Source organism: Artemia sp. Qi Xiang Cuo, chromosome 8, assembly GCF_049724085.1.
Source record: "Artemia sp. Qi Xiang Cuo chromosome 8, ASM4972408v1, whole genome shotgun sequence".
NCBI classification, from domain to species: Eukaryota; Metazoa; Arthropoda; class Branchiopoda; order Anostraca; family Artemiidae; genus Artemia; species Artemia sp. Qi Xiang Cuo.
Window position 1 is genome coordinate 43,941,677 of NC_142801.1, and position 13,751 is coordinate 43,955,427.

Here is a 13,751-nt window from a genome sequence, read left to right on the forward strand (position 1 = left end):
CGGACACGCGTACGCTAAAGGCAAAGGCATTACAGAAGAATTTATAGGCGAGAGCAGAATTTTTCAGTATTATTTTGGGCAATTCGGGTGAGCTTTACACGTTAAAATCTTGACAAACCTCACGAGTGATTTCAATGCGGTTTTCATATGAGTTTCTTGGTGCTTTCATTGCAGTTCAGGTTTTGTAGGAACGGGGTTCAACTTGTAAGTTTTACCTTATTTACACTAGATGGTGACTTCTGCTGGATTTTTCAATGAAAACTTTATCAAATGGCCTGAAGTTTTTATATAGGTTAAGCGGGAGGGGAGTGGGGGATGGCTTGTGTTCTTCGTTGGAACTAAACTCTCTAAGTTCTCAAAGTGAGTGGTGTCTGAGTGTAATCAATTGGGTTGCTTCAAAATGAATGCATAAAATAATTTTGTTCTAGCTCTCGCCCGGACAACTGTAGAAGTTCTACCGCCGGAACTCCAACGGATAAAGTGGGTGTCCGGTACTCTAAAACACAATAGCAACTTTTGAAGCAGCTGGAACAACTATTCAGACAAATTTTTACAAACACTCGTCAAAAGTCCAGCTTGTACATTGGATGTTCAGTCAGTTTTTCTACCCCATGCATTTGTTTATATCTCATTTTCCCTGACAGGGCCCTACCCAGCCAAAGTTAAGTGAGTACCCTCAAACAAGCACCAGTGAAATTTAAGTATTTACTTTTTCTATATTTATTATCATACATTGACTCACCGCAAATTCCCGAGATCATTAAAAATAGCCATCATAACCCCCTTCTTCAAACCAAATAAACCCTCAAATGATATTAAGTCTGAAAAACCAATTTCAGTGCTGGGAAAACTAGGGGAAAATGTTGGAACGAACAATTTTATTTAGGCTAGAATAGTTTATCGAAGTGGATATTTTTTATCCTACTGAACAAACGGGATTTGGGAGGCATCATAGCTCGCTGGAGAATATATAGAATCAATCAATAAATAAAGACCATTTTACTCAAGTCAGCTTTCGTCACCTACAAAAAAGGGCTATATTTTCTAGTTATATTGTTGATTTGAGGAGGGTTGAGCTGAATGGGTTTGAGTTGCATGGATATTGCATTGAGTGAGGGTTGAGTTGTGTTGGGGTTCAGTTAGATGGGAGTATAGTTGTACCATTGTTCCGTTAAGCGGGGTTTTAGTTTTACGAGGGTTCAGTTGAAAGAGGGTTGTGTGAAACGGTGGCTGAGTTGCTTAAGGTGCACGGGGGTTCAGTTGCGCTAGGGTTCTGTTAAACGGGGGTTGAGTTGCACGAAGGTTCAGTGAACGATGGTTGAATTGCATGAGGATTCAGTTGCACGATGGTTCGGTTACACGGGGCTCAGTTAAACTAGGGTTGAGGCTCACGAGGGTTCAATTAAATGGGGTTCATTTGCACGGGGGTTCAGTTGATTTTGAATTAAAACAAGTATTTTGAGGCATCAAGACGTGGCTAATTTTAAGGACACCCTAGACGGTCAAACATTTTTATCAAAAGGTTCCGTCAATCAATTGTTAAAGCATGATTGACCATCTAGGAACCTGTTTGACGCTTGAGTCAAGCGTTGGCGGTGATTGATGGAAAGTTTGAATGACTCAATCGGTTCCTAGACGGTCAATCATGCTTTAATCAATTGATTGGCGGAAGCTTTTGATCTAAGCGATTGACCGTCCAGGGTGTCCTTTAGAAAAAGCCGAGACAGATATTCCGAATGATTGAGAGGCCAAACTGGGATATGCCCTTTTTAGGATTGTATAAAAATGATGTCATTTCATTAAGAAAAATGCCTTTAACCATGTTTCATATCAGATATGTTAGGGTGATTTCTAAAGAAATCACCATCTTCATCTCATTCTTTTCCTTTATTTTTTTTCTCCGTCCATGCTGCGTGACTGGTTCTCCACAAAATCATTCATTCATAAGTAAAGAGCCTACTTGGGGGAGTTCTCAGTGGTGTCTATTGTGCTTGGGACTTTTTTCCCTTCTCCTCCCAAGTAAGAATATATAACCTTCCTGGTCATGAAAATCTACAAGAAACTCATAGGCGATTTTGAGTTTAAAAATACTAATACTAATAATACTTTAGTGGTGACCATGTGTTAACTTACCAATTGCTGCTTAGGTACTTCAAAAGTGTGTGTTTTGCTCAGAGGTGCGCATTTTTACAAATTTTAACGTGTATCTTGATGTTTTATCGTGAAGAGGGCCGTTGAGAATTATCTGGTGGAATTTTATACCTTATATCCACCATTTTGACAATTAAAAAAATTATTGTTAATACAATCATGTTGTTATTTCAGACATGGAAAGAGAAGTACAATTAACGTTGACGACGTGAAGCTGTTGGCAAGGAGGAATCCATCTCTTGTAAGTTATTATAGAGCCTCCTTTGTACATGTGTCTGTTTTGTAAACTAAGTTTGATTTAATAATGTCGGAATATTGCTCCCTCGGGGGAATGATGTCAAAGCTTGTCTGTTCCCCCGACTCTTAAGTATGTTAAGATCGCTTATGCGCCCTGTGATAATAAAACATCAGTATGAAATCATATAGCCAGCCTAGTGTGGGATATCGAGTCCAGTGCGAAATAAGACTTTATAATTTCCTTAACCCTAATCGGGAATCAATGGATTACCAGTGGCTAGAATGTGATTTCAGGCTATGAAGTATGTAACCACTCTTTCACAATTTTTCCTCCACGATTTTAGAAATCATCTATTCAGTGGACTATAACCTGTTGGTACTCTTCTGTAGCCTTTTCAGTACTCTCACAAGTAAGAATCCAAAGCTGCAAAGTTAGTGTTTTGCAAGCCATGCTAATCGCCCCTTGGTACTCTAAATTATATTCACACACTTGACTGTTGGTTGAATTTGGAGTTTTCCTTAGGCTACAATATCCACATGGTCAGTAGCGAGTTCATGAGCACTTTGCTTCAAAAGAAACTACCAGATTTATTAATAGTAACCCGAAAGAAATTTTTTTTTTTTTGAAAAACCTAAGCAAGACTGACTAAGTGGGATCATTATGGGATGATAACACGATATCTGGCATCAGTTGTACTATGTCAGAGTAGACTATGTCAATTGAATTTTGGGAACTTGGAGATCGTCTGATAATAGAAGGATGTCGTCTGCGTAACAGAGGTGGCTGGCATCAATGTAGGGCTCAATCAGGAATGGAGGAATATTTTAGTAACGTTTCAGATGGCATTGTTGAAAAGAGCTGCACTACGCACAGAGCCGTTTTTCACACTTTTCATAACGTTCATGGAGCTTCTGAGCTGGTTACCTAGCCGCACCCGTATGGACACATTGTCATGTCCATTCCATAAGAGACCGCAGAGAAAAGGGTTTATTCCGCTTTTCAAAAGAGAAAGAATAGCCTGTAAATAAGTAATGCAATCGAACGGCTTTGAAATGTTAATTGCACGCATATACAGATTTTTTTTCAACATCTGGTACCAGTTTAAAATAGCCAAAAAAGTTGCGTGTGCCTTTTGCACGCCCAAGCCTTGGCGGAATCCAAACTGGTGTTTGTACCCTATCGTATTCATAGGGTTTGTCAGGTTTCATTAGACGAATGTGGGTATGGACCTCTGATCCGGTGGTCATGTTTCGACATATGGTGGAGGAGAACATGCTTATGGGTAGCTTCAACTGGACAAGGATCATTGGAAAAGCAAGGAAAATGTTTTTCCCACGCAGCGACATCGATCGGGTTATATTGCGAAGACGAATTTGTTGTCAGCTTCGAAACTCTCATCTAAAGCTGTCTGGGGTTATTTCTTATCTAACGTGTTGCCGTTGGAACTTGTCTATTTTTCCAACGGCAGAGAGCTTTTCGGAGCTCACGTTTAGTTGACTTCACTATCGAAAAAATAACACCCGAGTGGGGATGATCACAGTCAATCTAAATCCGAAACCAAAACTTATGACGAAGCTTGGTATCTTGCAATTAATCATCCTCTTTCCAACAATGTTTCTGTGTCCCTATTTTGACCCCTGTCGAAGGCACAGATACAGAAGAAGCAACTCTAGGAGCATACGTCAATTCAGCTAGAAAGCAATCAAGGTCTAGAGGGTTCCCTTTCAGTGTCGTAGACAGAAGGTGGAAAGGGATTTTAATTTTCATCAGCAAAGAATCAAATGTATACTGAAAGGACGATATATTTATGTGTTCCCATGATACTTCTGTAAACCAACGGTATTTTTTTTAATTTTGTGAAGGTGACATGCCAATGGTGAACCGGAGGTCTAGATAGTCGCTTAATAGGATGTCACCTGGAACGATAATAGTGGTAGATTGAAGGTCTGAGCGATCAGACAGAACAAAATCTAGGTTTGAGGCTGACCCGGAATTGTGAACATTTATGAGAAAGGCTTAGATGGTAGGACGGATATATCAAAAGGAAGTGACGACAGAAGCAGTTGTTTAAGTGGCAGTGAGGAATTATTCAGATTCGTGATGAAGTCACCATAAATGACAAGCCATCTGTTTTGTAGCTTCAATTTTACGGAGAATCATTGATAGTGACCGGCAAGCTGATGCGAACTTTCTAATCTGAAACGTGGTACGATAATTACTCGGCATATAAATACACAACAATACAAAACATCCTAGCTGAACAGTAATATAAATATTACTGAGATTTAACAAAGAATGAACTTTTATCTACCGCAATGGCTATACCACCCCAAGGTCTGCCTGTTGTGATATTTGCTGGCCGAAGAAAAAAAAACAGAAAATTAGGCGAACGCGCTAACAAAGACACATTATTTTCACTTAAAAGGTGTTCAGCAAGACACACAATATCAAAACTACTATACAGATTTTCCGTAATTCCAAGTTTTTCACAGGCACCATTTGTTTTCTGATAAAATACTGACTTATACATTTAGTGTCCTGGAGCTGTCACATTATTTCTTTGGCCTTGAGCAGGAAGTTACTTTTTTCATTTCTACACAAATCTAGCTGTTATTCGTTTGGGTTTTCACACAGTCTCGCAATTTATGTCTGCTTAGCACGCTTGGTCCTTATTACTATAATTGCCCGTGCATCTAATACACTTGTTCAAGTTTAAATCTTCCCCAGTGAAATGTCCAAATACTTTGCAGTTGAAACACTGCTTGGGTTTTTCAATCGGTAGAGTGACACGAAATAAAAATATTCATTCTTCACTCCAAACTTCAATGCATGATCAAGGTTGTCCTTTTTCTTAAACTTTAGCTGCACAACTCTTGAATTTCCGAAGCCTGTCGCAGAAATTAAACTTAGAACAAGTACGCAGATTTGAGAACGATCAAAATCAGTGTCCATTTTAATAATACCGTTGTGCTCGTTTTTTTTTATAATCTTAGCCGGAATTTCATACTGCTAGGTACAGTGCTTTCCAGTGCTGCAGCTGCAGAATCCTCGTCCACCATGTGTACTACCAATCCATTTCGGCGACTCACTATTTGTTTCACCCTGTTGGCACTGCCAAGTTTCTTGACAAAATCACACTGATTTGTTTGATTGTGTATATTTATATTGTCAGGAGCACCTGAAAGTAAGCTGGCGCCGATAGCCAGATAATCGGACTTGGACTCTGCAGAGACGTCTCTTGTTTTTCAGACAGGAAAATTAGCATTCGGACGCATTCGTTGAGGCGCGAGGTCGCTCTTGTAAGGGGGTCCGTTGGGAAAGAGGCACGTCTGATGGATCAATTATCACAAACAGCAGCAAATTTTCATTCTGCTCTTTGAGTTCGCATAGCAGCTCCGAAATGTCCGACAAAAAAATTAACGCTGAATGTGATCCTCTTTTCTTTTCTAGGATGTCAACTTTTAGTACAACTTTGCTTGTAGCAATTGCCTGCTTAATTTCATCTTTTGTGAAAAATTGAGCAGCCACCTTTATCACCGTTTCTTTATCCTGGGCGACGGACCGCTTCAAAAATTTCAGCACTGGACAGACATGAATAGAACTAGCCATGTTAATAATTTATTATCCGGATAGTTAACATGAAGCGCAGTCAATAACCATCGTCCATATCAAATGCCAATTTTTCAGGAAGTACAGGTAAACAATAGATCAAGTCCGTCCAGGAACAAGGGAAGCGTAAGGGCCCATTCACGTATTCCCAGCAATTTTAGGGTAACTAAATACCGGCGGGTTCTTACGGTACTTGCGACAGGTTCTTTCCCCTCTTCTGCTTCTTGCCAGAGAGACCTGCAGAGCACTGCTGATTCACCTTACCTTTCTCTTACTGCTGACGCTCCCTAAGACTACCGAATGTAGATGGGTTATACCACAGCAATACTTGGAGGGTGAGGGAAAAACCAATCACACCACAAAACAATGTTGGTAGAGGAACTTAAAAGATATTACAGCACCTTATGTGAGAACAAAAATATCCGATCTACAAGAGCAAAATGCCCAGACACAGTAAATTTAGAAGCAATTAGATGACGCACTTCAAGAAGCCGAAGCCATTTTTTGGACTCAATCACGATCAAACATTCTCCTTTTCGCAAAGATAAAACCTGTACACTAGCAAAGAGCAAATTACATAATTTACAACCCTTACCCCGAAAGCTGTGGGGGTTGGTGCCCAGGAGGCATAGTTAGTAGACCTTTTGACTATTTTGATTTTTTTTCAAAATTTCGATGAGTGTTTGGGAGGGAGCATCTAAATAAGGTAAGTGGGGGAGGGGCTTAATACCATCTGATCACTTTCAAACATCCTCCTAAAAGTTTTAGCCTAATGTACTAAGCCATTCTGGAGATATTGCTGATTCCCTAACTAGTACGTTTTGATTTTGTTCAAATTCCCCGTAAGAAATTCCTGAATGTTATCGTGATTAAAAGTAGTTGCAATCACAAGCAGTTGTAGTTACAGTCGTGAGTTATCACTGTCGCAGTTGCAGACACAGTTTTTAGACGTTGTAGTTGCCCCGAAAATTTCAAGTTAATAGCCTCACCCGTTCCTCAGATACCGTAGATACGCCTTTTTGGTAACTTGAATGCAGATAGTGTCTTTTGATTTAGCTCAACATACCACTCAACATTCCCCGAAATTTTTACCTTAATACTCTTAGCCTTTTTGGACCCGCCCAGGATCAACATTCCCCCCTTCCCTAATAATAAATCTTGCATGTAAAAGTAGACAAATTGCATAATCTACATTCCTTGCTCTGGGAGCTATGAGGGCATGGTATCCCTGTAGGCATAATAGTTTGACCTTGTGACTATTTGGTTAAAGTTTCTATCAATGTTAAGGGGGACATCTAAAAGAGGAAGAGTTTGGGGGGGGGCGCTGGGTGGACATTGATCCCTTTTCAGTATCCCTCTTAGCACGCGTCTAAAGTTTCAACTTAATACCCTGAGCTGTTCCTTAGATATTGCTGTTATGCTCTTTTGACAACCCTACTGTATATTTTGATGTTTAGATTTTGCATGACACCCCCCTCAACATTTTGCCATATCTTAATACCCTTTGATTTTTTGGACTCAGGATCATACATGCCCCTTTCCCCAATAACCAGCTTTCAATATAAATAATGGGCAACTTATATAAGTTGCGGGTTTTTCATGCACGTTTTTTTTTAATTTGGCGCCTGCTGCTACCAAAACTGCATAACTGCTTATGGATATCTTTTTTATTAAAAATTGAATTTCCGGTTTTCCTAATTTTTAAAGAAGTTTATGTCTGTTTAAGCTTCCATTGAATCAATTTAAAGTTAGCTTTTATTTTTACTATTCTTAGTACTTTAAAGAGAATTTTAGGAATAAATGTTGGCGGTAAGGTAGCAGACACAACTTTATGAAAAATTTGGTTTGATCCCACTCGTTATGCATCAAATAAAAGAGCGGCGTGATTTGGTTTTGCCCTGTGATTGTAATCACCGAACCCGTAGAATAGTTTCTGCAAGATGCTTCAGATGCGGCCAAGACAGATGCTTTATACAGGGTAGGATGGGAGAGTGGTTATTAGTTTATTATCTGTGGCTTATCGCTACGACGAGTTTATATTATTACTTATTAGTATTAAAGTAGATGAAGTCCAGAAAATTGATTCTCGATACATGGTTATGATTATGTAGGACAAACAATGAAATGTAATGTCCATTTGGTAGAAGTGTGATAAACACAAAGCAAAAACCGTTTCATAAAGAATTAGCAGTAAAGTATATGTAACGGTATTATGTAATAACGCTGCAAATTACTTTTATTTGACGTTATTTTTTGCCAAAACAATTGTTAAACCTTTTGTACATTTTAGCTCTCTCGTTTGGATGATATTGTAAAGGTAACTACTGAAGACAAAAAGAAGCTGAAAAGAAAGAGCAAGCCTGCTGAAAACTCAGCAAAAGATCAGACTCCAGTCAAACAAAAACGTAAGAGAATCATTAAGAGTCCAGAAAAAGATGAAGATAAACTTTCTGATGATGATATTATCACTTTAACCGATAACGAGGATACATGATTGAATTTTTTTTATTGAAGCTTATGAGTTGTGTTTCAAAATTATTATTAAAAGAGATATACACTTCAGTAAGGCAGCTCTTCAACATCAATCCATAGTTTAGTATTGGGTAGCATGGCTATTGAGTGCACACTTCGTATAATGAGAAATATTGTTCAGGAGGAAATAAACTAAATATTTCATGGTATTTTATTAAACAACAAGTGGAACAATAGGTAAATTTTTTATTTAAGACAGTGGAACGCAACTTTAAATGAATATTTCGACCCTATATCCAAGGGCTCAGCTAAACAAATGAAGAAAAAACCAATATAAAAGAAATCACATTAAAATTCAATCTTTAAAACTAAAATATTTTCAAAACAGCCCTAGCATCATTACTTCAATGAAGTTCAACCAGGACTCCTTTATATTCGTTTTTTTTTCTTCATTTGTTTTGCTGAAGACGGCCCTTGGATATAGACTCGAAATATTCATTTAAAGTTGCGTTCCTTGTCTTCGTCGCTATTCACGGTATTTTATTGTAGATCAATTTTTGTTCTTGCTTATATAAACATTAAAGGTTGAAGTTTTTCATTACAGCCAGACGATGTGGAACAAATAGTCTCGGATGTACATAAAATGTAATTTCTGCAATAAATCAGTATCACGAGATGCGCACACAACAGTTGGAATAGAAATGTGGTGGTCAAATTACCGCATCACAAACAAGAAACCCTAGGCTGATTGGGAGGAATTGAGCTCAACAGATCTGCCTTGAAATGGGTTTCGACAGATATTTGTTTGTCTATTTTGAGGCATCAGCTAAAATTAACTGTACAACCATTGTTGCTTTGATTTTTATCAGACATTATTTTTTCTCATGCGTGCATAAGATGACTTTGTCACTTTTGTGATAAGATTTTCAGTTCCACATGGTTTGCTATGGTTGCGCAGACTATTTCTGACTAACTTTGACACTATTAAAGGTCGTTTCGATCGCAAAAACACTGTTTCACAGATTTGGCTCTCTTAGGGGATACTCTTATAGATAAGTCAAAATAATGATAGCATCGACTTCCCATTGTTGTTATTGAGAAAAAAGTGCTGCTATTTTTGCTGTAATTTTTTTTTTGTTTTTCCTGCAAAATCTCTGGGTAATCTTTATGAATTTAAAAAAGCATTGAATAGACACTGAATGCTTGCCACTGCATTGCCTAAGACGGCTAAAGGCTGTGATGATTTTAAAGTAATAGTAATAGTCATTGATGCTTGTGTTAAAATAGCATCTATGTACAGGAACGCATGGTAGAAGGAGCCTTTCTAGAAGTTTCGTAATGGTTGTATTCTCTTGGGAACCTTGGTCTTATGGATGGACTTCCCCGGAAACATTTACTTAGAGATTTTAATCCCTGGATGTTATACCAAGGAAACTTTGAGATCCTGTTCTGATCTTATTCAGGATGATCACTATTTTAGTTTATGTGCTTTTGCATGCTATCCTGGACAGGCTTCAAACTAATTCGGGATAAGCTTAAATGTTGGTTTAGTTGAAAAAAAGAAGAAAAAACCGGCGTTGTACCTTCAAGCACGATTGTAGGTACATTCAAGCAAGAAAAATTTGACGGTGTAGCAGTTGTTCATATAATTTTTTTTTTTTTTTAATTCTTTCCTTATTTAAAGGTGCGATTGCAACATAATCAAAAATGAAACAATTATGTAACAGATTTATTAAGCAAAATAGGGCTTTATATGGCACGCAAAAGATCAATAGAAAAGATAAACCACAAACGAGAAACAAACATATAGTAAACCTTACCAAGTAGAGCAAAGCAAAAAAATCAAACGCAAGATGAAAGAAAGAAAAAAATCGGCTAAATAAAAAATTTGGAATAAATTTTGACATAAAAAATTTCAAAAGCACATGATACGCTTAAAACAAGCGCCTGGAAAATTATGGGCATTCGTGATTATTTTCTTAATCCATACATCCAAATAACTTACTTTTCAATAAAGAAAAATTATTTACCAGAATCCTAATTGCAGTTCTAAAAAAAGGAAATACTACAGCAGTATCTATCCTGCGATGCTTCATACCAGTATTATGAACCTAGAGACTTCGTAATGTGAGGTAAAATGGGAGTTAAGAAAATATTTTATGCTGTGGTAGCTATCAAGGAAGACATCTAAAAACAATAAACGGCCAAAAGCTTTGAAATATTGTTTTAGACAGGATATTTTTATCCTTCATTAGCATTCCAGCTAGACTCTGAAATTTATTACAACCGAAAATCATTGGAACACCGAGAAAATTACCTAGAACTAAGTTAACAAATAAAAAGGTGAAAATACTCTCGTAAACAAGATGCATACCCATCAATATGAGAAACAGGCAAGGATCTATCGCTCATGTGCTCCAAGAAAATTAAAATATTATAATCGTCTGCTACCTAATTCACGGAGAGAGTTATTTCAAAATCTTCAATTCTGGATCTGTTGATTGTTATGAACCATGTCATCTAAGTGATCAGGAGTCGTCAACGTTTTTGAGTTCACATGAAAACTTTTATATTATAATAAAGGGTGTTGGCTTTCTAAGCAAAAGTTTCTGGAGCGACTTGGACACTTGAAAGCAGATGTATTTGTGTTCTTGGAAGTCCAAAAAGATCTTTGGAATTTTCTCTTCATGATGGGATTTGTTGGCATGAAGTTCAGATCTCCTCATATTTGTTTGAAAAGCTGGATCTTTTAATTTAAGTTTTCAATGTCCAGCCATGAATGTCGTCGAGCCAATGTCAAGAATAAACCATTTGGAGAAAGATTATCATTGTGAACATCTAAGATGTAAACATCTGATTGTCAATAGATCTCAGTAAAAAAAAAAAAAAAAAAAAAAATGCCCGATAGAACTTTAAGCACCATTGACGAACTTCAGAATTTACTCAAAAGCTACTTTCCATCGCCTTCGTTTAGCCGATATGAATGGCTTAGCCAACCCACTTTTAATTTGCAAAACACAAGATTTGACAACAATAGAAAAAGAATAGCCCATCGGTTTGAAAAATAACAGGATTTGCCGTTCAAGTTTTTTTTAGATTAAAGTTAGACAGGTTTTGGCGTAATATCGAAAATTTGAACTTTGATGAGCTTGAAAGCTATTAAAATGTTTTATCTTTCATATCTTCACAGTTCTATACATTTAGTTTTCAGAATTGACACGAGTAAGTCCAAAAATCCATAAAAACTATAGGACCGTCAATCTAAAAAGATAGAACAAAACTACTTTAGATTTGAGCATTGTACACTACCAAAAGTAGCCAACTTTGACCTGTAAGTTCTAAGCTCATTACTAAGTTTAACAAACAATAAACTACCACACCTCATTACAAAGATATTACCAGAAATAAAAGATACCTTATACCGTTCATGTTTACTTTTGAAAGCTTTTGTAAAAAACGAATGGTAAAGTAAAAGACGTTTCTGTAGACAGCTCCAACAGCAATTAATTGTGTTATGCTTATGCAAAAAAAATAATCAATTTTACATCTCGTTGATCCACTCCTAAAGCAGAAGAAAATGAAGGGTTAAAAAAAAAAAAAAAAAAAAAAAAAAAAAAAAAAAAAAAAAAAAAAAAAAACAGCTTTGAATTAAGATTATTTTGAGCAATAGACTATTTCCTGAATAATAAAACACAAATCAGACATTTCACAAAGGAAACAAACACTTAAGCATGTTAGATTAAAACCAAGGAATTGGAAAGCGGGAATGGGTAGTTTCAAAGTTCTGTTGACCCAGGAGTTGTTAATGCTCGTATTCTTTTACAATTGCAATTCTTGCATAAAACGTGGCCATCTAACGGGTAACAGCCTCTTCCTTCCGCTTCCGAAGATAATACTAGACCACAATCCTAAAATTAAAGCAATTGTTTAATAAAGTGCACTGTGTTTAACCTGCTATAAGCATTCAAAGTCTACGACCCCCTTAAGGCACTTTTCCCCCAACTATTTAGGAATAGAAATTATCTTTGTGTTTTCCCCCCAAGTTTTGCTGGAGGGGTTCTTAAGACCAATCTTAGGGTAGATCCCACCTCCCCTTCGTTTAGTATTAAGATAAATATTAGTACATTGGCAAGTTTTGTATTCAAGGAACCCTTTCCTCAGTACGGACCCAGCTTTGGCTATGTGTACCATCGCTTAACACTTGTTTCAAACGTTTTTAAACTTGATTCAAACGTTTTTAAACTTGTTTCGTCATGACCACTGAAACATCCCTAAGGTCATATTATTAACCTTTTTCGTGGCAAATAATCTTTATTAACCTAAAATTGGATTTAATTTGCATTAATGAACTATTTGAAAAAAACAAATTCTCAAGTTGTCCTTTGCCTTCTTTTGGAACTTGCTCTCCAGAATGGGGAATTGTTCCTCTAGCAGGGTTTATTAGCCTTTTGATGACTTAAGTACTCCTAACGGACTATTGGATCTAGTCCCATACCCTAACCTTAACCTTCAGAATACTTATGAGGGTTACTTCTCTTCGCTAGCCACATGTACTAAGTCACCCAGTGCAAAAGCTCATTGACCGAGTTCCGTTCCCCGAGCGTTTGGTTCACATACACACAACGAGCATAAAAACTTCCCAGTTAAGAAAATTATCAGCCTTCAAATGCAGACTTATTTACATGGTTAAATACATGAAACTTCCTATCAATTGGCGATCATGAAACTTCCTATAAGACTTTATTTAGTTGGCGATTACTATGAATTATATTATTGTGATTATAAAACGCCAAATTAGTCTATATACAGGAACTCCAAACAGTGATTGACCAATTTAGTTTTTTTTGGATTGTTAGGCCTGAGCACTAACAATTTATATTTACCTTTTAGGGGTTGATTTTTTTTTTAATACTGAAACCTCAATTACTTTTTGCTATGGCTGGAAGGATTTATATTTTAGCTTTGACTTTTCTCCATTTTGGTAAATTTTTTTTTGCATCATCCATACGACTAGCAGGTAAATCCGGTATATTTTTTTATTAGTTGATTTTATTCTCTTTGGTCTGTTTCAAGTATTTAGACAAATAAATCAAACATAAATGACATATGACTTCAAAGAATACGGAATTTACAGTCGTACACCCTCCCTTCCACTACTTCACCATTCGGCGGTTAAAATAACGCACCACCATCTATAAATTATATTATTACGGACCATTTTTCAGTCTTGCACACCCGAGAAAAGTATTTAAAGAAAACTGTAATCGGTTGCTGCATTGGT

General features: G+C 36.9%; 2 protein-coding genes across 2 annotated transcripts in view; one reads left to right on the top strand and one right to left on the bottom strand.

Annotated features, from left to right (window-relative positions):
* The window catches only part of LOC148949442 (centromere protein S-like), a 35,828-nt gene extending 27,188 nt beyond the window's left edge, over positions 1-8,640 (top strand). The window contains exons 3-4 of the mRNA XM_089093467.1: positions 2,326-2,392; positions 8,289-8,640. Of these exons, the coding sequence (XP_088949593.1) occupies positions 2,326-2,392; positions 8,289-8,492 (271 nt within the window). The 3' untranslated portion in view covers positions 8,493-8,640. The remainder of the gene's footprint in view (positions 1-2,325; positions 2,393-8,288) is intronic.
* Positions 8,641-12,118: 3,478 nt separating this feature from the next.
* The window catches only part of Zyx (lipoma-preferred partner zyxin), a 74,829-nt gene continuing 73,196 nt past the window's right edge, over positions 12,119-13,751 (bottom strand). The window contains exon 9 of the mRNA XM_089092980.1: positions 12,119-12,378. Coding sequence (XP_088949106.1) covers positions 12,247-12,378 — 132 coding nt within the window. The 3' untranslated portion in view covers positions 12,119-12,246. The remainder of the gene's footprint in view (positions 12,379-13,751) is intronic.